At 43.3% G+C, this 26,542-nt stretch overlaps 1 protein-coding gene across 8 annotated transcripts in view; it reads right to left on the bottom strand.

Annotated features, from left to right (window-relative positions):
- Positions 1-26,542, bottom strand: part of LOC144783823 (uncharacterized) — a 982,913-nt gene that overhangs the window by 323,412 nt on the left and 632,959 nt on the right. For 6 of the 8 annotated variants that reach the window (XR_013601608.1, XM_078662569.1, XM_078662572.1 and 3 more), the window contains 3 exons: positions 12,415-12,576; positions 9,098-9,280; positions 8,039-8,170 (listed from right to left, as the gene is read on the bottom strand). Coding sequence is in view for 6 of the 8 variants with exons in the window: in XM_078662569.1 (XP_078518695.1) it covers positions 8,039-8,170; positions 9,098-9,280; positions 12,415-12,576 (477 nt within the window). In the remaining 2 variants the exon portion in view is untranslated. The remainder of the gene's footprint in view (positions 1-8,038; positions 8,171-9,097; positions 9,281-12,414; positions 12,577-26,542) is intronic. The other 2 variants (XR_013601607.1, XM_078662568.1) reach the window with 2 other exon arrangements.

The following is a 26,542-nucleotide window of genomic DNA, read 5'->3' on the forward strand; positions in this document are numbered from 1 at the left end:
CTTTTAGTGACTTCTACAAAGCACTATATAATAAACCAGAGATCGAGGCCGATACAGATAGAACCCCATTCGATTATTTTAGGGGAATTGAGAATGTGCCGATGTTCGAGGAGGATGCAATGTTTCTTGGCTCCCCAATTACATGGGAGGAGATTAGCATCTGGGAAAGCCATGGGGCCAGATCAAATCCCCCTTGAATTCTATCGAACTTTTAGGAATATTTTAAAACCCGAGCTACTTAAGATCTTTGATCAGGCATTCCAGGGGCTTCCACCCGCCTCATGGTCTCTAGCTACAATCGTAGTGTTTAAAAAAAAAGGGAAAGGATCCTAGCGAGCTAGGGTCGTATCGGCCTATTTCTCTCATTACGGCGGACAGCAACATTTTTTCTAAAATGTTAGCAAACAGATTATTTAACATAATGCCCATGTTGGTCTCCAAGACTCAACACGGATTTATTAAAAAAAGAGATACTACTGATCATGTTAGGCGTATCATTACCCTATTTGATTGGGCACAGGCTACGGGATCCCCAGTCGGCGCTATTCTGTTGGACGCGGAAAAAGCGTTTGACAGAGTCGACTGGGGGTTCCTATGGTCTGTCCTAACATGGAAAGGGTTCCCCAGTGAGTATATTCTGGCCATCCAGGCGTTATATCATGATCCGAAGGCAGCAATCCGCATAGCGACTGAAACATCTTGTTCGTTTGCGATCACCAGGGGAACAAGACAGGGCTGTCCCTGCTCCCCCCTGCTGTTTGCCCTATACATTGAACCATACTTGAATAAGATTACAAAAGAAATAGGAATTCCCCCGGTGACCATACACCAGATCGATCATAAAGTCCTTGCGTACGCTGATGACGTCGCAGTTGTCACTCCCGATGTAGGCTTATCTATGCCTAAAATTATAGAACTTGCCCAAGAATTCGGTGAGCTGTCAGGCTATAAGCTTAACATTTCTAAAACTCAGATAGTTCATTCCTCCACTGGCAGACCCGACAGAATAGCTCTTGCACCTACTGCTTTGTACCTTGGTGTGATAATCTCTCCAACGGTCGATGACATAGTAGGGCTTAATACAGATCCTCTATTAATGTCTACCAATAGGACTCTGGAACGGCTAAACAATTTGCATTTATCTTTATCTGGTCGTACCAATGTAATTAAAATGATCATACTACCAAAATTCCTTTATTTATTTCGTACCATTCCTCTTCTCTTTTCTTCTTTCTTTTTTAACAAATTGGATCGAAGCATTTCCAGGTTCCTATGGGGTTATCGGAGAGCCAGAAGAGCCCTTAAATGGTGCATTCTGCCAAAACTAAGGGGCGGTCTAGGAGTTCCTAGTTTTCGTCTATACTACTGGGCAGTCATGTTAAAGCAAATGGGTATTCTAATGTTCCCAGATTATAGTTTAGACAATTCCTTGATTCCATCAATTTACGAAATGCTGCTTGGAGCTGAAGCTCGGCAATGGCTGTTCAGGTTAATAGAACCTAGCTATCACAAAAAAACTAAATTTAAAATGATGATTACCGCATCTCAGACCTGGAGGCAAATCAACAGAAGGCTTCATCTTCTGCCAAAATTTAATTACTATACCCCCTTTCTACAGAACCCTATGTTACCCGAGATTTTTAATGACCTTGTTATGCATAGATGGTTTGACTTAAAAATAAAATCATTTGGTCTATTGTTCCATGATGGGCAATTTGCTTCCTATTCTCAACTACAAAACGAATTTGGTCTTGATAGAGCTGATTTTTTTTAAATATTTACAGATCCGCAGTTTCTTAATTACGAAGAACTTAACTATATCAGAATCTATGAGCAAAATAGATTTGTTGGAATGCTGTTGGCAGGGAAATAAGATTGGTATAATATATCAAAAATGTTTGGAGAAGATAGAAGATAATTTAGATATTTACGCAAAAAAATAGCAAATAACTTTTGGCTTAGAAACCGTAGACATAGTTAGATCTCTTGAAGTTTGTAGTAAAGTCATTCTCAATGATTCATTCAAAAGCCAACATTATATGTCTATTTTTGATTTGTATTATACACCATCTAAATTATCAAAATTGAAAGCACAGAAAGGTGTGAACTGTAGCCGCTGTGGTTACAATGCGGCTGATTTGTGTCATATGTTTTTTTATTGCCCGAAATTGACTCTATTTCTAACCCAAGTACAAGGCTTCCTTAGTACCATTTTGGATGTAGCTATTGTTCTAACGCCTGAACTTGTTATACTTGGAATACAAACTGATCAAATTACCAATAGAACAATTGCTGAAGAAGGGTTTATATTCATTGCAATGTCCTCTTATCGTAATTGCATCGTTGGTTGGATGTTGAACCGCCTGTGTTTTATCAATGGCAATCAAAATTGTTGAATATTTTTCAGCTGGAAAATGCTGTATACAAATTTAAAGGTCTGAGAAGGAAGATGTTAGGCCAAAAAATATGGCTACTCATCACAAACTGGTTATGATCATGTTAATTTTTCTAGCTGTACTTCTTGTTTTCCTGATTTTCTCTGTGTTTGTTTAATGACTATGTATTTACTGTAGATATTGCATACTTATTTTCTGTTTTGTTTCTCTGTGCAATTTTTTTCCCACTGCCAATAAAATAAAATAAAATAAATATAAGAATTCTATTAACGAGGGGATTTCAAACCTCATCACCCCTTTACCATGCACTACTGGAAAATCTCCCAGGAGGGTAAGATTTTTTTGTTTACGTTTGGACACCCAAAATATTTCAAGAAAATTAGGCTGAAGACTTTGCAAGCAGCCTGTAAAATGTGGATTGAAGTTAGGCGACTCAAAGGATACCATATTATAGTGATGTAGCCCTGATATGTCACTCATGAGGAACCCTGGTGTGTCTACTGGATGAGCTGGCATGGCTTTTGAGCGAGCCTGGGATAACAAAGTGGGGTCAATTGACAGAGGTGGGTACCCTGAGGTCATGGGAAGTAGTGTCCCATCTCACAAACAATAGGGTTTAATTTTTTTTATTTTTTCCACTAATGTGTTGGGCACAAGAACAGTGTAAAGGAGGGACTAATAGTTCAGAGTGGGAAGATACATTACAAAATACCCCCGCCCAGACAAAAGGAAGTATCCATGTGGTATTGGGTGCTGGTGCAAGGTGGGGACGAACCCCTTACCCTGCCAGAGGATATCTGGGGAGTGGACATGCCATCGCAGGAGGTCTTAGCTTAATTCGGTGTGCATAGAGTGCACTGGTCTCCGAAGAAGTTGTCGAAATTGGGAGAGCAGAAGGTGAGGTGAGGCCCAAAATGTGGATTGGAAAAAGCAGACGATGTACATCTATTTTGGCAGTGTCCGGCAATCCAAGATTTCTGGCAAGAAGTGGGTAAGGTAATTACGAGATAATGAAGTTTGAAATCAATTAAGCCTTGTACTGATATTTTTTGGCACTTTAGAAGGTGAAGGCACTAAAAGAAAACTTGGGTCGAGACAGTCACGATTGCTTTTTATATTAGTATTAGTTGTACGGGGAGAAATATGTTCGAAATGGGTGTCCAACGCTTCTTTGACAGGCTCCGAATGGGTCAAGTCTGCTTAGCGATTTTCTAAACAGGATTGTATAAATGGGTCCAAGAAATAGATCCTGAACTCCTCGCTCACAATGAACCGCCAGTTCCACACACTTTGCCTGCTTAGAAAAACCTTCAGATGGTTCCCCACCGAATCCAAAAAGACGGTCACCCATGCGCTCGTCAGCAGCAGACTCTACGCTGGCATCACCCAGAAACTCCTCAGGAAACTACAGAACGCTCAAAACAACGCAGTTAGACAGGTCCTCAACATCCCCCGCCACAGCCACAGCACAAAACACCTGTCAGAACTCCACTTTCAAGTTCCTCACACACACACCTACAAAGCCCTTCATGACGCAAAACCAGCATATCTGAACCAACGCCTCACATTCCACCAGACACATCACTCTGCCCAACTTGCCCTAGCCACCATCCCATGGATCCGCAAGACCAGGACCAGAGAAAGAGCCTTCTCCTACCTCGCCGCCAAGACCTTGAACACCCTACCCTTCCACCTCAGGCAATCCCTGTCGCAGACCCAATTCAGGAAGGATCTCAAGACCTGGATCTTCGTCTGAACCCCAGCGCCCAGACGGATCAGTATCCCCCTCCAGCGCCTTGATATTTTCACAGGGGAGTACTTGCACTTTAAAAACCTTGATTGATTGATTGATGAAAATATGGAAACGTTTCCGGGAAAAATTCTAACACTAATCTAGAAGTCTAATGATGAAAGACGGAATTCAACATGGAAGGAGAAACAAGTTGGGTAAGGGAACTCCCAAAATTTGTTAAATGAAGGCCTAGCCAGGAGTCAGTGACCCTGAGCTAGAGGAGCAACACCGGAAGGTAACAAAGCACTCCCCTCCTGTTGTCTTTTATGAAGAAAGAATAACAAAAAAAGGACTCTGGTATCCTCCAACTGCGATCGGCTTCTGTAAGAGAAACGGGACATCAAAGGACACCTCGGCACCCAAAGTCCCTGGGCCTGGAGGAGCTCGACCAATGGTGTCCCTGCGACCCAGAGCATCCCAACTTACCTCTGCTGTCGATGGTGTTCTTTGTTTAGCCTTCGGTTCGACACCTGCAGCCTGTTTTCAAAACCAAGTTCCTCCATTTCCTCGCAATGGGCGCCCAACACAGTGTTTGCACCCGCCTGCCCCTGTGCCGCTGGTGGTATATGTTTGGTGCTGCTTTGTGGCCACCCTGTGCTTGCCTAAACCTCAGAAGATTGAACAATGCAGCTGCTTTCCTTACCTGCAAGCAGCGTGTCTTCAAGCATCCCCAGTCCCCACTGGTTAACACTGGGCCCTAACTCCAGATTTAAGCTCTGCACCCAGCCGCTTTATGCCGTTGGTGGTGCAATGTTGGTGCTTACCTGAACCTTGCCGTCTGCAACACTGCAGCCCAAAGGCTGGAACTGTAATTTGTGTACTTACCTGCAAAACCGTATTATTATTTTCCTCCCATTGGTTGATATTCCAAAGACAGAAAATTGCACGGTGTCCACTTTTGAAACTGAGAAGTATTTTTATTTAAAAACGTATTTGCTTCTATGAAAGTTTTGTGGTCTTAGTAAATAAATATACCAGAGTACTATTTTTGTAAATTGGTCTTGGACTCATTAATTAAGTGTATGTATCATTTATTCCCACTGTATGTACAACAAATGCATTAACACAGCTCTCTGATAAGCCTAACTGCTCGCCCACACTACCACAAAATAGAGCATTAGTGCTATCTATTTAGCCTCTGTACAACCACTGGAGATCCACTGGACTCACTATACACCATACCTCTTTTTGGTACAGCATATGGTGAGCCAGCCTCTCACAGTAAGACTAAAACATGGAAAGATTTAAGCCAGGACTGACTTGAATATAATCGAACACCTTTTAATCAGCCATTCGAAATTAGTACTCAAATTCTTCTTTTCAGAACATAGCAAACCTGAAGAAGGAATGACTATGTATGCTTAACGAAGGACTCCATACATACTTTGAGAGATACTCAGATAATTCTGCTAGGAAGACCAACAATATAGTAAAACTCATAAGCGCCATAAAGAGGACCATCAATTCTGCTAACTTTATCTTTTGCTATGTAGATATTGTTGAAATTTTTTACATATGGAAAACATTTTGAAACAATACTGGAGTGACGTACAACACCACTTAGATTTTATTGATTTGCATGCTAGACAGCAAAAATAAAATTGAATAAAACTATATTTTATTAAATGTTTGAAATTATTGCTCCTCCCAACTCTATGCATGTATACGTCCATGTACAAATTGATAAGATAATGTTGCACCACTGGAAGTTAGCAAGAGACCCTCAGCCATGCTTGGATACATAATATATGCCCACAAACTGCTAATATTAACATCTCAGGAGGCAGTATCAGATATGGCACGCTCACATCAAATACTCACATTTGAGACAGACTTCAGTCTTGCACTAGCTCCCAGCAACTTTTATTAGCTGCTCCAGCTCCTCCCAATAATAACTGTCGTACCTTGAGAGAAGTTCAACAGCATTGGCTATGAGCTTTCTTTGTCGGGGCAGCGCGCCCCCAGTACCCTGTGAGATACAGTTCTTGCAAACTGTGTGCTCAATTAAGAATCCAGAGGCACATGTCTCTCCTCATATAATAGTGCCCGACTAAAGAGTCCAGTGGTACCTGTCCTGTGATATAATAGAGTCATCTGGTACCAGCTTGTATTTATTATCGGTTCTGGGTATCGCCACACTGTCCTTTAAAAGACTCCTTGAAGTTTTCAGCTGTACACTTTGTCATTCTCCTGAGTACTGGCAGGAATTGCCTGGACCTATCCAGCAAAGATTTCCCCCATCATCCACGACATGGAGCTTCACATTATGGTAATCAGCCCTTGGTAGGTGGTCATGTCATCGGGAGTCAGGCCTTGACTGGATAGGGCTCAAGATTCATGTCCTGTCGGTCAACATTGTAGTCTTGCCAGTAATCTTTCCCATCGTCTGGTAAAACTGGCCTAAAGTAGGGGTCCTGCGCATTGAAATGGATCTCATGTGTGCCTGTTCTGAATACTATTGTTAAGGTGGCATCTGTGATAGCTGTGGTAGTGGGGGAATGATATTGCAGTGGTGGGGAGCCTGAACAAGTGTGCTGCTACCTACATATCATAGGTATGGCCTATCTGGAGTTTCTCTGAAATAGCCCTCTCAAAAGCAAGCTTCTTCTTTTTGAGTGGTGTAGGGTCTGCCACCTGCTATGGTACCTGAGCCAGAATTTTCACAGAGGTAGGATGAATGTAAAGTTTCAGTTGCCTGACATCAGGCACCTCCAGCATCTCGATGGGTAGGGTTGTGTCACTTGCCATTGAGACTGGAGGTGAGAACTGGACCAAAATCAGTTTTTGATCTGACTTCAGAGCAGAAATAGTCAGATCGGTGGTTCAGGTCTAAAAAGCAAAGGTTGGAGTCGAGGCTCGAAGCCCCTGCCTCATGGCTTGTCTGGAGCCAAGGTGGGATTTTCAGGCCGAGTGGGCTTGAGGGCAGTGGCGAAAGCAGACTGTCAAGGCCTCTTGGTTCCAACTCTCGGCACGATTCCTGGCTCCTTTGAGAGTATTATTTGGCCTCATGTAAGACTATTTTTGTGGATGAGCCTCTGCAGGTTGATCCTCCAATGTTGGTCAAGAAACAAGTGCATTTGGTGTTGCCTCCGATCTGGATGCAGGTTTCCCAGCAGCTTGCACCTGCTCGAGGAAAGGGTTTCAGTACTCTGTTCTGCTTGGTTTGCAGGAATCATGAGTGGCTTTCCTCTTCAAAGGAAGTTCCCACAATTTCCTCAGGGCTGAAGCTTGGAGTAGACTCTGTAGTTTTGTGGCACTACATTGTACAATATGCCCACCAACGAACTCGCCTAACCATATATGTTTTTTTAATTCTTAAATGCCTAGCAGGCTGAGCAGCTTGACTCCTCTTAATCTCGAGGTAATCATCATAGTAAATTTGGTGATGGTCTGACCACAGAAATTTAAAATGGTATTTGGGGCAAAATTAGAAAGGCGTGTTCTCCTCGACATCCTCCACTTCTAGGCACTCTCTTACTACCTGGTGCCTGTAGAACCCTTCAGTTCCAGTTGAATTCAAAGCGTTGTTGATGAAAGTTGGTCTTTTGATATTGTTGCTGGTGATTCCGGTCATGGAGTTGACTGTATGTTAACCGAAGCTCAATAGCCCGGAGCACATGAAGTACACCTCAACCAATCAGAAGTTTGATCTTTGTCCTGGTGCATTGTAAGTTTCGGGAATTGATCACAAATTATCTCGAAATCAAAACAAAGAAAAACAAGCGTCTGCACCCAACAGTAGATTATAGGAGTTTGCAGAGCATGTGATTTACAGAAACACATGCTGCAAACAAAATGATCTGCTTGATGCATCTTGAAATGATAAAGACAGGTTATATTGGTCACCTACCTCGTTCTGGGCGCCTGGGGTCCCTTCCACCTGGGGACATTGAAGGTGAGCTTCTGGAGCTTGTTGGGGACTGACTTGGAGTTTGGAACTGCTTTTTCATCAAACGGTTTGCCAAGTCTGGAGGTGACTCTGCTGGAGAAGACAAGTAGATAATAAAATGTTCTCACACAAAATATGTACAGTTCCAAGGAGATGATATGCACCTGGTGCCTTTTGACATACCTGTGACTGCCAGGCTGGTATAACCCTGCCTATGATTCTGTCTGATGGCAAGCAGAAGACTCTACTTACATTACAGCTAAGTCTTTGTTTAAACCCATGTCTGCATCTGCTGGCAGGTGGTTCAAGTGCTTACAGCCCTTTGTGTGGTGAAGAATTTCTTAATGTCATTCTTACGTTATGCTCCTCTCTCATGAACAACATCTATCTTGTGTCAGCTCATTCTACAACTACACCTCTGCTCCGATAGGATGCCCTTTTTAGCCAACACTTAAACATCTGAGATAATTAAATGCCTCCATCATTTCTATCCTATTGCTCCTCAATTCCAGCCAACACCAATTTGAACCCTTTTATCTATTGTTATTTGCTTTTCAAAGATACCGTTTCCAGAGCCAGGTATAGTATATTTGGTGATGTCTTGGGTGCTAGGAGCAGTACTCCAGAAGAGGGCTTCCCAAACTGGATTGAATGCTTTATAACGTCTCCAGAACCACACACACATGTGGCCTTCACAATTTGTAACAATGGAAATTATATGGCCTCTGAACAATATGCATTGCACCAGATGAGTCCCACAATATAGTGAAAGTATTTCTTCAGAACTGGTCACGATACTTGAGATGAGACCTCCAGAGAGTAAAATGGTGCATCAAAAAAGACCTTCAGAAATAGACTCAGTGCTTCAAATGAGGTATGCCTAGCCTTGTACAAATCATCTTGATTCATTCACTCCACACTATCCCTGCCTAGACCCACTGACTTTCTGAAAGCATATCGGTCTATGCTCACATTACTTGGTTACTTAAACAGAAACTGAAAAAAATATTATGGTCTCACCTTCCACATAAGACCTCTTGGTTCCCACGTCTGGCCTCCTCACTTCCTTTTCTGCAAGAACTGCAGTGGCTGCGCCTCTGGTGTTGGGTACCTGGGACGGGCTATGTCTATAAGCAGGAATTTCTTTCCAGCAGTTTGCTAGGCTCTGGAGGTGTGCGTTGGATGCCTCAATCTCTGCTCTGACTGTGTGAAGAGAAAAAGTAGAGTGTTGGGCCTCTTAAGAGGTTGGCACTGGATTATCCTGGTCATCACACAAAGGCCTTGGGGACCCCATCCCACTCTCAGAAATTTCAGGAAGTGCATTGTTATGAATTATTGCCAGTCATCGCCATTTAAGAACTGTAATTCCTGCTCTCTGGTGATGTACCAAGAAATGGTTATGTACTAATGAATAGACGTTGTGCAAGGTTTTGTTGATTCAATATGATTGTGAGCCATGTGCTTCCACACATATGAATATAAGTTCATCACATTTTTCTCATTATCTCATGTGAGTATAACTTCCCACGGTAGGGGTTTGTATATGGTGAGGGAGGTAACAAGGAAAATTCTCACATGTGCAAGGAGACGCAATGCGTATAAATCCTGTTTTCAGTCACTCATTGGAGAACTTTTTTGATTCTACGGGACTGAAGGTCAGCCAGCTGAGCACTCTGCCCATAGATTCACCACACCCACTCAGCAAATGGCCCGCTACCTAGGGAGATGCATGAGAGGATTTGATGGTTTAAATTTCTAACTTCACAGAAAATCAAATATAGGATATTGTTAACCCTTAATAAAATATTAGTTATTCATTATCTGTTCACATTCATAATACTACCTGTACTTCAGTTTAACTATGATAGCCTTTGGTCTATATTAGTCTTGGTTTGTGTAAACAACTTTAAAAAGTATAGATTTGTTATTTTCTGATTTCTAAGAACAATACAGGGTAAGTCCCTAACAAACTTTACCCTACAGTGTCACTGGCTGGCAGGTCTGAGGCAGTCTCCATACTGTTCCAGCCACGTGAACGATATCCACTCGAAGGACTGTGAGACGTCATACTGTTTTCCCAGTGCTGGAGATACATAGGCTAGGAACAAAGCTCCAAGGGTCAAGTAAAATCTAACTTCCGCTAGGGGTCGGCTAATGCAAGGTCAAAATAACTTTGGCTTGCACTAGCAACATTGTTTCCTGCATATAACCTCATGCATTCTAAGTAATAATGTACAAAAACCATGGCAGTCCTGAATTTTTTTTATCATCCATGAAAACTTTTAGAACAGGGACAAAAATATAATAGCTACTCTACAGCATGCAATCATCCAAGAAAACCGTTGAAGAGCAACACAAATATAAAATCAACTATATTTATGTGGCACACTTTACATACAAAGTTTTCTGTAGGTGCTGACAACCAATGTTACAATAACTCACTAAATGTTACTCGTTTTTACCAACCTCAAAAGAACGAAAGTTATTTAAACCTATGACCAACAATATATTACAGGAGCCATTCCCGCATTTACAATGTTCCTGCATATCTTGATAAGAGACAAGCCCATTTTTTGTCTGTTTTGTGTGTTGAGCTACAACGTTAACACAGTCCATTTTTGCTCTGCGGGCACAACCTCTTCACACTATGCAGAAGTATGTGATGTTGAAATTAGATTAAACCTTTAGGTAGAAACTTTTGTACTAAACAGTCACAAAGCGCCGACAAGTGAGACTCAACATTACTATCCAATGTACTCTCACACAGGTTTAGTGAGCCTGCAGTATGACAAGCCCTGTGATTAGAGAACTTGCGGACTGATATACCATTCCCTTTTGCAAACGAGTCATGTGCAATTTGCACTCCGATATGGGAATGAAACCTAGGTACAAAATGGGTCAGGGGGTGCAAAAATTCCTTCCTAAAAAATATGAATTTCACAAGTTAGAATTTGCGGTCCCCTGGGATTGGCTACAAAGAAATTTGCAAAGACCTCAGTCCCTGCATTTACTGTCCAAAATTAGAAAAACATTTTTAAAGAGCTCTTGGCCTTTAAATTAAAAAATTACTGCGTTTTAAAAAAGTGTTTCCAACTTGGGAAGACATAGAGGGGAGAAGGCAGTGGTTCACTAGACAATAGTCTGTTCTTTCAAGGGCACCTGACATGATTCTAAATTATGGAGGGCTCGATTTCCACCTTACTTTTTGCAGGGGTTTCATCAAGTAAAGGCAAGATGGTTAAATGGTCTTTTCAGGCAAAGAGAAAGGGGTTATATCTTCAAAACAATAAAGCCCAGAGATTATGAGTATGCTGGAATAGTCAGTAGTATTTACAGCGCCCAGTAAATTCTTAAATAATAGTGTGAGACATTTACTGTGTGATGTCTATCTGGCAGATGCATCAAAGTTATGTTTTGCGAGTCCTTAATAGCGAATTTTAAGGAATCGCTATTAAACACTCGTAAAACGGGATGCATGTAGGAATCGCAATGTTATTAGCGATTCCTACAGATTCCTTATTTGCGATTCGGTAATAGCTAATCGCTAATAAGGAATGGCTTTCACATTCATTCCTATTGCACCCCTGAAATGGACCTGTGCACAAATGTTACACACACACATGCCCTATGGGCATGTGTGTGCGCAACATGTAACTTTGAAAAATGCATAAAAAAGTGCATTTTTCAAAGTTTTAGCAAATTACCACGAAGTTCAACTTCATGGCAATTGGCTCCCCCTATTAGCGAATTCGCTATTTTTTTGGGTTTCATGCATTGCATTTAAGAAATCTCATTTTGGGATTCCTTAAATGCAAGAGCAATTTAAGGAATCGCTATTTAGAGATTCCTTAAATTGCGATTTCTGCATTTGGGATGATGCATCCCAAATGCAAAAATACCGGGAGCAAACGGCCAGATTCTAAGAATCTGCCCGTTTGCTCCCGGTATTTTCTTTGATGCATCTGCCTATGCATCTCCTATTTGGAAGGTAAATCAAGGTTTCAAATGTAGATTCTGTATTACATCACACAACACCTGCTTTGCTGTTTTACCACACATCTTGCCACTGAAAATGTTATCAGGTACGGTCGAATGAAATCCATCACAGGAAAACAGTGGGGTGCTATATTCACTGCATATCTTAGAATTACAATCCTTCCACTCGTGTTTGCACATGGAACAAAACAGATCTCCAAAGACAGAATCAGGGCTAAAAGTATCAAACCAAAAGGAATAAACAAATCTACCAATACGACCACAGCAGAGGTTTGCAAGCCATGTCATTCCCCTTTACCCAAAAGAGCCTGAACACAAATCAATACACAGGTGCTTCTTACCATCTAGATAGGGCCTGTTATTTACGGCCTCGACTCTCCTCGGATCCCGGAATCCTGGATTAAAGCCGGAAATGGTGGTACTAGTGACTGTACTTCCAAGTTGGCTGTTGGTGGACCTCGTCATGCTTGGTTGGCTTGCAGAGCTGCTTGAGGTTACTACTGCTTTAATAAGGCAGATACAGTGAGAAGGAAAGAAATAAAAAAGGAGTGAGAGGAACATCCCATGCAATATGAGGAATTAAAGCAATCTGATTATAGAACTATTAAGATAAAGCAGGTTTTGTACAGGTCCGGTTTGCGAATGGAGTTGTACTAGCTGAAGTTCAAATCTCTTTTAAAGTACTCCTCAATTTAAAAGATAAGGGAATGAAGACACCGAAATAAGGTGATTTATCTAGAATCACACAATTTAGCTGGAAAAACGAAGAAGCCTGTCTTAGAAGTCAGGTCTCCTGGCTCTTATAGTTGAAAACTAGGCATAGACCACCTCCCTGCCAGCAGAAAGACTCCAGGGCTTAAACGGGAGGCACCTCAGCATAATCTAAGGTGGATCTCACATTTTAGTGTAGAAAACATAGAGATGTTCTTAAACACAGGTACCTGGGGCATGGATGGATGTGCAAGTAACCAAAGGCAATGGTGGCATTTAAATGTTAAACATGGTGTCAAAATGGTGTGGAGAAATGTCAGAGTGTTAGGACTATGGAAAAATGAAACTACACTTTTGCCCACTGAGTATCATACACTCTGTTGCCCAAATGCACTTTAGTGGCTACTTCAAAGTCACCATGCCACTGACCTTAACTTGCTGCTCCGCAAACAATTAAAGCTAACACTTGCCAGGCCTAGGCGGGTGTAATGCAGCCCATTACAAACAGTAAATATAAACAGGAGGAATCTCCAGATATAAAAGAAGGGTTCCGTATATTTAGAAAGTGAATCACCTCCCTCAACACAGATGCAGACCTGGCAGTTTCCCAATTCTTTTGTGGAATACCATGACTTTTTGGCAACATGATCTGTCTCAAGAAAACACAAATTTGCTTTTGAATGACAATCGGAATGTACGAAAATGTGAAGATTTTCTGACCGGATGCGTCCTTGGCAGGTCAGAGGAATTAGGACTCAGTTGGCCTGCAATGTGTCTGACACTGACTCTGCACTGGCCTTTTAGAGGCACGGATTATACTGTATGCAAAATAGACTGTTCCCACAGACTCTAGAGTGTTCTTGTTTTACTTATTGTTTACGGGGTGCAAAGTATATGTTTGTATTTCAGTTTTTTTTTAAATTCTGATACTTTTTTGTCACATTACTGATGGCAGTAATCATAAAATAAGCGAAACAATGTAGTGCAAACAGAAAAAATCATGATATGCTTGCAGCTAAAAACTAGAGAGCATTCAAGGTCTGGTAATTCGGGCTTGACTATTCCTTTGAGTCAGTGCCTAACAGTGGTTTTGATGTGGTTGTTTCTGGCACTGACAAAATGAATTCTGGCATGGAACAGATAATAAAGCAAACTACTAGTGGTTTAGATTGATTTACATACATAGGAAGTGCCCCTTTTTGACATGTTCACTCCCACTTTTTTCCTGGTGTTTTATGCAATTTTTACTGAAGTTCACTGGGTTCCTCCTAACAAGGTCTCCAGTGCTAATTCTCTTTCCCTAAAACAAGATGACTGTTCAATTATTCCCCAATTGGCAAGATCTTTAGAACCTCTGTAGTCCCTAGAAAATGGTACCCCTGGTACCTAGGGCATTTGTACTAAAGAGGGTCCCTAAGGGCTGACGCGTGCATTGAGTCACCCCAACCACCACCAAACCCAAGTAGACTGCCATTGCAGGTTGCATAAAAGGGTGTACAAAAAAATTTCAAAACACAGCACACACCCTGTGTGTCATGCCCACAGACACTTCATGTATTATATGCAAGTCACCCCTACAGCAGGCCTGATAGCCCTAAGGGAGGGTGCATTATATTCCATATGAGAACATATCTGAATGAACAGATATGCCCCTGTGCTGTCTAGTTCAATTGCTAGATAGTACCAGGGAACAGGGAAGCCATTTTAAGTATATATACTAGGCACTAGTCATTACAAGTTCCCCAACTACAATATTTGGTTTCACTGAAATCTATGGCTGTTGTCATCAAACACCTTGTCCTAATAAATCTATACTGATGCTAGTAGTGGACTTATTAACAGATGCACCCAGAGGGCATCCAGGAGGTGCCCCCTGAAAACCTACCAGCTTCTTAGTGTGCTGGCTGATTGGCATCGTACAGCCTGCCACCAGGTTTCTGACCCCTGGACGTGAGAGCACATGCTCTCAGAGGTCAGAAACAATGCAGGCTCTGGAAGGAGGTGTTTACATCTCCTCAAATAGGGTGGCTAGTGAATATACATACCAAGGACATAGGCTTTGAAGCCTCTTTCACCGTTGACATGAAATCACGGCTTCCCCAGACCTGGGAGATGACACCCCCTGCCCTGAGACCCAATTGTCACCAGGACAGGTGGAAAATTAGCTATGGAAAGAGGTGTGGTGCAATACCAGGCCAGTCACACCCCTAAGGTGGGCTACCTGATGTGCTCCACGAAAGAAGAATTTCACCGTCTTGTTTTTGATGGAATTAAGAACTCTGGGACAGGGTTATGTCCACTCCTCGCAGGTAGTGGTCATATAGGAGGTGCAGTGACCTCAAGTATAAGTAGCTTATTGGCTACTAACCTTCACTCCCCTTAACACCCCTAAATTCAGTATATAAGTGTCCTCCTGACACCAGGAACTCAGATTCACCAGTCAAAAGAAGAAGGACCAAGAAGAGCCAAAGAAGTGAGAACTGCGGACTACTGATGGAGTTTGGGGCCAAACCCTGCCTGCCTGCTCCTGACAATCGGGACAACCCGACTCGTCCTCCAGGTGTAAATCCTCCTCAAGCCTCAGAGGGCTTCCAGAACTGCACCAAGCCGTCAGCATCTCCCTTGAAGTGAAGGCGCCACTTCCTTGCAACCTGCAGGCACTGACCACAACGTCTGGTTCATCATTCTGCTGACCACCGAGTCCACCGACGCAGCAGCCGCCCAGGAGGAGGTCACCATGCTCCAGGAGGTAAGATCTGTCTCCCCACCAAGTTTGAAGACGCCAGGACCAACCCAAGCTGCCTGGCACCAATACCTGGGGTACCGGACCCCTTGCAGCATCGAAAGCTTGTTTGAAGTCCAATCCGGACTCAAAGCTAAAACGACTGACAAGAGACCAGCAGGCAAGGGAAGTCAGCATCGCAGAGATCAACACCGTGGGTGGCCCAGCTGTCCTGTTCTGCTCCCCCTGCAGGTCTAACCAAGAACCATGAGTGCCTTTGAAGCACAGGCCCAGCCGACCAAAACCCTCTGCACCCGAGCTCCCCAACCCTGGTACACGACAACAGACAGTGCCCCCTGCTCCCTGGACCCTCACGAACTGAGCCCGCCGTCACAGCTCCTGGACTTACCCCAAGTCCCCCTCTGCAGCCTGTTTCTAGATGCCTCACCTCTTTGCCCTCGATGTAGCCTACAAGGCTACCAACCCATTCAGCACCTCTGCACCCGGACACTACCAAGCTGGTGAACTAGAACTGCTGGTGGTACTTTGGACCTTGGGCCCCTAGTACCTTAAGTCCTAAAGGAGACCCCTGGAATATTACTGTAAGTACCTGTCTGCAGTTTCTTTCTCCATAGGAAAGCAATACCATGTAAAAAACACATTTGTGTTGCATTTTACTTACCTGTAAAAATGTACCTCTCGAAAAGTACTAACCCAATTACGAAGGTCTTGGTGTTAAAATATATATATAAAAATACCTGTTATTTTTCTAAACTTGGTCTTGAGCTCCTTCTTAAGTGTGCGTCACATATATTGACTATGTGTGTTCAACAATTGCATTGATGTTACCCTCTGATAAGCCTAAACTGCTTGCCTACACTACCACAAAAGAGAGTATTTGGGATTATTAAGTTCAGCCCCGTAAGCCAATAAGGGTCGTCAGGCTTTTGTACATAGTGTACCTCGTTTTGGTAGACTACATAGAAAACCAGTTTCCTACATCTGCAGCGCCAGATGTTTGTAAGTATTAACGGACATCTATGTGTGGTTTCTGCGTCAAAATGACTCCTAGTCAATAATGAACGAGATACATAGTACTTCTTTATTAAGGGAAGTGCTTAAACTGCTTTTTTTGATAAAGGATGCTCCCACAAAGATTCAGCTTTGAGTGTTGAAAGTGTATCTTTTAGTGCAGTTGCCCAGGAATTTTTGGATGGATCTATATGAATTGCTTCCCAAATTAGGGCCTTGGGGGTTTCAATGTCTGCTATATGCAGCAAAAAGAAGTATTTTAAAAGTCCTGATTTACGGGCCAGGTTTTGTTTGGTTAGCCCAAATACTCAAGCATTATTTGGCACTGCAAAGCATGCCCTGGTAGGCCAAATAGGATGCGGAAAACTGCATTGTTCAACATTTAAAAATCATGTAAGTTTTTTCTGTAAAGATTCGGCACCGTAGGCCAAAGTAGGAATTGATTTGGTCTTTACCACATGAAGTAACGGGATCAGCAAGGGATTTGCGGTATTGGCCAGGAGTTCCCGGAAGATGAAATTGAGTGAGGCAAGCTTGGACTTCAGTGTGTTCAGGTGCTCAAGGTGAAAAGGGTGCTCCTGGAGCCAAGCTTTCAGGTATTATAGGACCATTTTCCTTGCAGTATGTATCCAGAACGTCAAGAAGTCTCTGAAGGCTGATGTCAGATTTGCCCAGTAGGAATACACCATCTGCATATTGCAAGGTTGAAATTGCTTGTTTTGAGGGATGAGAGTCTGCTTGGCTTAATCGAGTTGCAAGATCAGCCAGAAGCAAATTGAAAAGAAGTATGGCGAGGACACATCCTTGTTTCATTCCTCTGTTTGGATTCTGGTGGATAAGAGGTGGTTTTCTCCTAGCTTGACTTGGGCCCATGTATTTGTGAACAAGAGCTGAATTGCATGGAGGAGATTTGATTAAATATTCATTCTTTGGAGTTTTTCCAAAGTAGAACCCTGTCTACACAGTTGAATGCCTTTGAGAAATCAATAAAGCAGGAGTAAAGCAACTGACTTTTACCTATTGATTTTCCCACAAGCATTTGAAGTGCTACTAGGTTATCTAGCGTGCTTGATTCAGGCCTAAAGGCAGTCTGGTAAAAGGAATTCGCTTTTATGACACTGCCCACAATCCTAGATCTTCTAGAAGAAGCCTTGCAAAATATTTAGCCTCTGTTTCAACAAGGCAATCAACCGGCAGCTCTCCGGGCTTGCAGAGGGCCATTTTTAGGGCTCACGCCCTGCCCTTTTGTCCGGGGTTTGAAAACAGACCCTGGAATCGCACACGCTTGTGCGTGTGCTTTTTCTTTTGGGTTCCGCTATTGGGCTTTGTTTGCGTGTTTTTTTTAAACAGAGCACGCAATAGGCCAAAGGCGGGCACATTGCTCCGCCCATGGCCTATTGGTGTCTGTTACGCGCAACAAAGCCCATATGTTTTCAATGATCATGCCCAGACACGGGCGCGAAAATTGAAAATATATGACTCGCAGTGGTGAGCGCGCGCACCACTCGCGGGTGTGTTTTTTTTTTTTACAATTGCGATCGCTTTCGCGATTGCTTTCAGTGCCGCTTGTTTTTTTTTCTTCTAATGGTGTTTCTGGTCCGACTTCAGCCCAACTGTCTGCTCGTGTCCAGGCTGTGATCCCATCTCCGAACCCCTCTGGTTTCCTCTCCCTCGACCCACATTACTCACTGGATTCTTAAACGTGCGTCCCTGTTTTTTTGGGAAGATTTAGTGCGACTTTCATGTCCGACGTCGGAGCTGCTGAGGCTACCGGGCCTTTCATCTAAACCGAGATTTTCTAACCCCTAAAGTCCTCGGAGACGTTAATAGATTTTACACAAAAGGCCTGCGGCAGCTCAAAGTACGGAATGCTGAAAAAAAATATACTCTCTTAGGCGCTCGGAGAGCGGTGGAGGGAGAAAAACGTGGCAAATGAAACATGTGTGCGGGGCGAGGGGATATATATGCAGGCCAGTGGTGCAGCATGGGGGAGCGAGCTCCACACACCCTCTGCTCTCACCGGCGGCTGACACGACCGCAGGAATCGCCTGCAGCCCCGCCTCCCCCTCACCGTGTTCCTACGTGAGGCAAACGCAGGGGAGGGAAATTGTCTAGCTACCCCTCTGATGCAGGCCGGACCCAGACTCTGTCAGCATTAATCACCTTCTCCCCGTCTTCCTCTCTGAGGGGAACAAATTATGAGCATCTGCTTCTTGCATTTTAATTTAGAGAGTGGTGCTAATTGAAAGAAAATAATTGTCTTCATTGACAACAAGACATCTGTGGGGGCCCAGAGGGGATTACTCCTGCACTTAAACATTAACACAAGTTCCTGCCTCACTTAAGGCCTTATCACGAGCCCATATTATGGAGGATGGCGATTTCGTGCCCCACCTCCCACCTGAATTAATTTTACTTGTGGTTTCCTCAAAACCGGGCATAAGAAGTTAATGGGGATCCTAAGTAATGAGTAAATTCTAGGAAACCAGCAATTCCAGATCCACTGGTATATCCTCATTCTCCGGTGGGGGATAAGCGAGGTCTGAAGGAATCTGCAGACCTCATAATTAATGAAGGAGTCAATTAGGGGTCACTTTTAATGAGGGTCTTAGAAGGCCACAATAATGTGTTTTTACCTGGAAACTGTGCATCTCAGACCTTGTTCGGGTGCGGGGTGGAGGGGGTGTGGAGGGGGTGTGGAGGGTGGGGCAATACAGGTCAGACAGGTGCTACTGGGCCCCAGCCAAGGTGGTTGAGATCATTTGCACTGGTGTCGCAGACTGTGGCTCTATTAAAGGGCCAAGTATAACTCCTTCCACACTTGTTGGTCTTGTAATGTAATCATATTCACCTACTTTATTTTTTAAACCAAAAGAAAAAGCAGGAATTGTTATTTTTTAACAATTTAAATCCAAGTGTGTCACTTAAGGAATCACTACCTAGTAAAAGAGGCAATTTTGGGGGTAATACTTTTCGTTTGTGAGGACTCAGGTCTACATTTTGAGGCAAGCAATGTTTTAAGACATTCACAGGCTTTGCACAGTCTTTTTAGCCATTTCAGAGTAACTGACAGGCGTGCATAAGTAACTTATGCAGCCAAATATTAGAAGATCAAATTCAGATCTGTAACGTAAAAAAAGCATTTACAATGCAATAGGTTTCGCATTTGCAAGAGTTTAAGCTAGTGGCATTGTAAATACAATGGTTTTTATTTATGTTTTCAAAAAACAACACATAAATAAAAGGCAGTAATTTACAATGTCAATAGCTTAAACTCTCGCAAATGAAAGACCTATAGAATTGCAAATACTTGTAAAAGCGTGCAATGCTGCGCTTTTACATTAATGGCGGTCACGCCCCTTTCTTTAAACGTGGATCATTTAAATAAAGGTGTGCGGCCACATTAAAGTGAAAACCCGGTATGGGGCACTTTTACAAACAAGCATTTGTAATGCAATAGGTCTCGCATTACTGAAAGTTTGAGCTACTGGCATTGCTTTATTATTTGCAACACCAATAGCTCAAACTTTCAGTAATGCGAGACCTATTGCATTGCAAATGCTTGTTACAAATTGGGTGCAGCACTCAGCCATGCCAAGAAGCAGGGACTGAGTGAGTTGTCAGGCTTTGATTAAACAATTCAAAAAATGTTGTCTAGTACGCTATATCTCGTTTAAAAATAATAGAAGGCAAGCCATTTGCGCCAAGGGCACCATGGCCCCTACTTTTGATGATGCAATTTTCTATCACTTTTTGCTGGTACTCCATGGGGGACCATGAAGAAAGATAAAGGATTAGCTGGGAATCAGGTGTGTCCCTGTAGTACAAGGATTGAATGTGCGATATCCATGACCGTTCCATTCAATCCTTGTATTACAGGGACACAATTGCCTGATCATATTCCAAAAGACTTGGTTTTTGCGGGAGCATGCTTTGCGAAGTTCTGTCCAGATCTAATTTTCTTTGTTTTGATGCCCAAAGCGATTTTTTTTATAGATTTTCCTTGGTATTTTGTTTTTTTCTTTTCCCCCAATTGGACCTCCTAAGGAGTTGATGGCATTGGCTTGCATGTTCAGGATTTTCTTCTCATTTCTCAATGATTTGTTATACCAATTCTTAATTTGAGAATTGCTAGGCCTTGCTGGGCCATTGATAGCACAAACGATAATGCATCCACAATTTTGGCCTACCAAGCATCTCTATGACATGAGCCAAACCAAGCAACAAATTACTCCCAGTGACCAACATAGATGGACTTTGTCAAAAGGCGGAGGGCTAAAAGGATAACATCAACCACTGCAGCTGGCAGATCCAAAGCATTTACCTGCCAATGGTCAATCTAGACGAAAGCAGGTGTAGGTTGCAGAGACTCAGGTGTAGGACCATCTCCTGGTCCTAACACAGAAGACTCTCCCGAAAGGGGAGGGCGGGGCGCAAATGCTCATGCTCAGAAGCTTTGCATACCATACCGTCCCTGAGTCATTAAAATGGCTCAGGGATGGTATGTCTGGATTATTCTCAGAACACCAGGCAGGAGAGGTAGCGGGTGGGAACGTGTACAAGAGACTAATGTCCCACCGTTATGCAATGCAGCTGTGATGCATCTGTCACAAGTATGAAGTCTGGGTGAGGAAAGTAGTGTGTCCTGGCACAGATCAGTTCGTACTTGTTGGCTACCAGAACATCCAGAGCCATCTCCTGCGAAGTCTGAATGGAATCGAGAGGCCATCCTGATGCTGGGCTGACTAATACCTGAGGTTCCACTGTAAGGCATGCCTATGTCATCAGGCTTTCAGGGTAAGGAGGATGAATTAGGCTACCAGTCCAAGAAGATTCAGAACATCATTACTGAGAACCAGGACTGAGCCTGAACAGCTGGATCATATCCTGAATGTCCTGAAGTCGTTGAAGTGATGGAAAAAACTTGAACACCACTGTGCCAAGGATAGTCCCTATGAAGATAATTCTCTGCATAGGATTCAGGTGGGACTTGTGGAGTGAAAACCTCAAAGCATGGCTTAGCTCAAGATACCATGAGTGTGTCTGTGAGAGCCTTGTTAAAGGGCAATAACAGGTTGACGAGGATGGATCAGGTTGAAGGATCTCATTAAATAAATCTGCCTTACTTTCAACAGTAGGAAACTGTACACCTAGAACTTCTTCTGCTCTACACACCCTAAAGCAAAAGAAGCACTTTTATTCTGTTGATGGGCCAGGTGGCCTGTTCAGCTCAGTCTTAGGAGATGCATCTAGTCCACTGGTGTTCTGTAAATTTAGATATGGCCCATCATCAGTATTGTGAGGGGAAAGCAAATTGGCTTACTCCTCATTATCATCGGTGTTGTGAAAACACGTTGTATGCTCACAGAGTTAAATCCCAATAATGCCTCTAGCACCAATAGTACTGGCATTGAGGCAGAGGATTAGAGCTTGGTTTCAAAAGGAATGGCTGCATATTTGTAGGTTTGTATCGTGACAATGGCCTGGTCTGGGCTGACATTGGTTCAGGTGTGGTGATTGGTGATTGGTGTTGGAGTTGGATCTGGGGCTTGCGCTAGTTAAGTCAGTGTCTGCACTAGGTTAGGAAATGAGTGTGTGGACCCAGAAGCCAGGTGGAAGTCTAAACCAGTGCCCATATGTGCCAAGGTGGAGATTGAAAACAGTGGAGTGTCTGACAGCAGAAGGCCAAATGGAGCCCCTGAGGCTCCATGGGGCACAATGACATGTTAGAAAGAGCTGGGAACATCTGACAGGGTTTGAGGATGGCCTCCGTGAAAGACAATAAAAAAGAAAATAAGTGAAAAATTAATTTATAAAGCGTAACACTTACTCAGAAAAAAGCATCAAGGTGTTAAAAAGCCATACCTCCACTTCAGTGATCCTGCAAGAGGACTGAACCTGGTGAGTGAAGAGCCAGGTTTTCAGATGATTCAAAACAAAAAAAGTGATTAGAAGATTCCAGAAGTCATAAAGGTAAGTTGTTCCACAGCTTGGCTTCTAGTACTGCAGTCAAAGAGCCACTACGCCTCCTACAAAGAAACCTCAGGCTGCAAGACGAAGGCAGTAGATGATTTTTTTAAATCTTGCGGGAACAAAGGAGACGATGCTCTGAAGTCTTGAGGGGCCTTGCTTGAAGATTGCTCCATGAATGTGTGATAGAATTTTAAGTTGGATTCTTTTTGCTATCGGCAGCCAATGGAAATCTTTCAAACTATTCAATATCGAGCAGTGCCTCAAAATGTTAAGTAGGAGCCTAGCAACTGTATTTTGAATAAGCCAAAGTTTGCAAATACAGTTTTTTGACATCCCAAAGTAAAGGGTATTAGAACAGTCACGTTTGGAGGTGATTACGGCATGGATAACAGTCTTCCTTTGTAGAATGAAGGAGAGATGGGAATCAGATTTCACTCCTAAACTGCATAGTGCTTGAAATGAAAGAGGAGGACCTAATTTACAGGGCCACAAAACGCTATTCCAAATCTGAGAGTTTGTGCCTAGGATGAGCAACTCAGTTTTATCCGAATTGAGCTTCAAATGGTTTTGATTTATCCATAAGGCTACAGTTGAAAGACATGGTCTGAAATTTTGCTTGGTGGAACTCATATAATCTAATAGGGAGGCAATTAGTTGAGGATCATCCGCGTTGGATAGTACCTCAAAGCCATAATACCAGATAACTATGGCTAATGGAGCCATACATTTTTTTAATAGGATGGGACTCAGGACAGAGCCCTGAGGTACATCATAATCAAGTTGAATCTTTTTGGATGTGTGTGGAAGAAGCAAGACCAAATAAGATATGGATCTGTCCGTCAGAAAATTGGTGAGCCATGCTAGAGCAGTTCCCTTGACACCAATCCCCTCCAGCCGAAAATAATAATTTAATGGGGTATAGTGTAGAAAGTCACCGATGAATCTAACAGAATTACCACAGCAATGCCCTTCTTGTCAAATATATATTTTAGATACAGTGAAATTGTTAAAAGTAGAGATTCAGAGAAGTGAGCGGCATGAAAACCAAATTGAGAAGTGTCCAAAAATGATGATGTTCCAAAAATGTAATTAATATCGATGTTAAATACGATTGTAGCATTTTTGTTGGAACAGGTAACTGTGAAATTGGGCTGAAGTGTGTGGCAATAGAAAGGTCAGCTTTGGGCTTCTTCAAAATGGGTATAACAGACGACGACTTACAGGCTTTTGGTAAAGCAGTACACTATTTTCTACAGGACTGGATTGGTGTTCAAAGGCACTTGCTGGAATGGATCTTTTCACTGACGCCCCTGGCCGGATGTATGACATTACAACGCATGCTTTTACCACGCATGCTGTTACAACGCCAGTTTTACAACGCAAACCTTTACAACGCATAGCGCTTTGGGGTGCTGGATAGTGAATAGTTTAATTTACTATTCCATCTCCAGTCCCCGTGGACACTAGGGAAGGTGCTGGATAGTAAATTAAATCTATTCCCTATCCTAGAGCGCCCCCCAGCGCAATGCGTTGTAATGGTTTTCGTTGTAAAACTTGCGTTGTAATAGCACTGCGTTGTAAAAGTTTTGTTGTAAAGGATGTTTCCCCCCCCTGGCCTGCTCACCTCATTTTGAAGAGCAGGATAGTGTCGAGTCCTTATTAGTATACTTACATTTATGGTGCATTTTCAATTTCCACTTATCAGAATACTTCTAGTGGGAACAGGACTTCGTGCTGGACCGGCCTTTTGAACAAGATCACGAACAGCCCTGCGATTTGGAACGGTACTTAAATTTCAACATGTTATTATGTGGTATAGAGTTCCACCTCCAAAATCCAGATCATCTTTGAGTGCATGAGAGCACATTTAATGCAAGACTTCAATTCTTGACTGGAGCCCAAGCAACAAAGAGACAAGTCTTGTAGGTCCAGGATGACAGCACAGCTTGAATCCAGTATTTGTCAGGATGAAACATCTTTCCTAGCACACTGTAGAAATTATTTGGAAGCAAAGTTGGGAATGAAGCTACGCTTCTAAGTTGAAGGGCTCAGAAAGAAAGGAACTACCATCAGTGTGAGGTGTGCACTTAAATGTGGCTCTGCTCCGTCACTTCCTGGGTGGTACGAAGAGACCACAGAGCCACATGGCGCCATGTTTCCGCACACGGTGGCATTGCTGGAAAGCTCTTCAGATCCAGTTTGGAACATGGGTGCATTTTAAAGGCTACAAAACTGTGGTTAAGAATTATTCATCAGAAACATTTCTTGCAGGGTCTGACCCCATTGCCCATAGAACCAGAAGACCTTAGTTCTTAAACAGGCATTTGTACTTGATTAAACTGGGCCATCATTGTGAAATCACTTTGGGCACAAAACACTCAGGCAAGAAATTATGTCACACACACTCAAAAACTGAACTCAGACCAATTTGTTTGTATGTAAATATTATTTAGTTGTCTTTTTCTTTTCTAGAACAAAGCGAGGCCTGGTACAGGTAACATAATAGAACTTTGCAAGAGTATGTAGTTAAATACAGTTTGACTGCAGTCGAATGCAATTGGATTGGTTACAGGGTAGTCATCTGTTCATGAAACAGTTATAATTACTTTTCAGTTACATTTCAGATTACTGTGTATGTTACTTTTCAGATTACTTTTTGAGTTACTTTTTCAACTCAGTGTGATATGCCTAGATATCACACTGGGACATTTCCTCAATAAAACGTAAGTAAATCAGTTTTTGTAAATATGCAGTTTCTTAAGGTATCATACAATTCACCTCCACACAAAACAACAATTTTCACAAGAAAGTAGTCAATGTAGTCCTATGGGAGAAAATCAGGTTATCGGTTTAATGGTACATACTTAGGTTTGGGAGTTGGTTTCCTGGGGTTAGAATCAGGGTTCTCCCAGGTTCAAGGATGCACACTCAAAGCACCTTCAGTGGCACTAGGGTGGCGGGGTGCAGAGTGCTGAGGCCCAATGTTATCCAATGAGGCATATGGGGCCTCGGGTTGGTGGTTGCTCACGAGCAGGCCATAAGGTTGTGGAGCAAAGCCCCTGGACCTAGGCTCAGGGCAAAGGGGGTCCGATTTAGCACTCAAGGTGCACCCACAGCGGCGCTGGGGCGGTCGGGTGCAGGGTACTGTTTTGGCATCCCGTGCCCTGTTGATTTCAAAGGGGATACTCCCATTGCAACAAACATTGCAGGCTCGGTACGAAGATCTTTTGAAGGCGACCACCAGTTGGAGAGGTCAGTTGGGATGTCTTGGGGTGCCGGGACACCGTCGGTTGGGCCACGCAAGGCCGCGGGATGTCGTTGCAGAGGTGTCTTTTGGCGCCTCGTTTTTCTTACCAGCTCTGGTGACGGTCAGGGGGGTCCTCCAGAAAAGAGCTGCAGGATTCGGTTGGATACTTGAGGTAAGTCAGGGATCACTAGATCCAAAGTCAGGATCACCGGTAAGACCTTCTTGTGGTGTTGGGCCACTCAAACTCGGGCCGTGGGCGCCGGGTGCAAAGTGGTGAGACTCGCAGATTAGGCCGGAGCCAGAGTCTGTTGGTGAGCAAATCCGGTGCTCATGGGAGACTAAGCCTGGTGGGCTGGGCAGGTCCTCTGGGGGCTGCAGGACACACCGGGATTTCGCTGGAGCAGGTCGAGGCCGGACAGGCTGGTAGAGATGGGGAAAGTCAGTTGTTGCCCTCTTCTTCAGCACAGCTCTTCAGTCCTTCTTCTTGTTTGAGGAGGCAAGTTCAGGGTTTCCACTAAATACTAAATTTAGGGGTGTTACAGGTAGGTACAGGTCGGAACCAATTAGTCCTTTCTGGTACACCCCCCTATTATACCACCCTCCAATGGGAGGGGGCATAAGCCTCACTCTGGTTAACTGGGTGTCTCCATCTGCAAGATGGCAAGGACTTAGGTCTGCTTCACCTCTCCTCCTCCACCTGAGGGGTGGTGTTGGCAAAAGAGGGCACACCTCTCCTAACTTGATTTTCCCGCCAATTTTCCCACCCCAAGTGGGGTCAGAACAG

The sequence above is a fragment of the Lissotriton helveticus genome, chromosome 10 (genome assembly GCF_964261635.1).
Source record: "Lissotriton helveticus chromosome 10, aLisHel1.1, whole genome shotgun sequence".
Taxonomy (NCBI): Eukaryota; Metazoa; Chordata; class Amphibia; order Caudata; family Salamandridae; genus Lissotriton; species Lissotriton helveticus.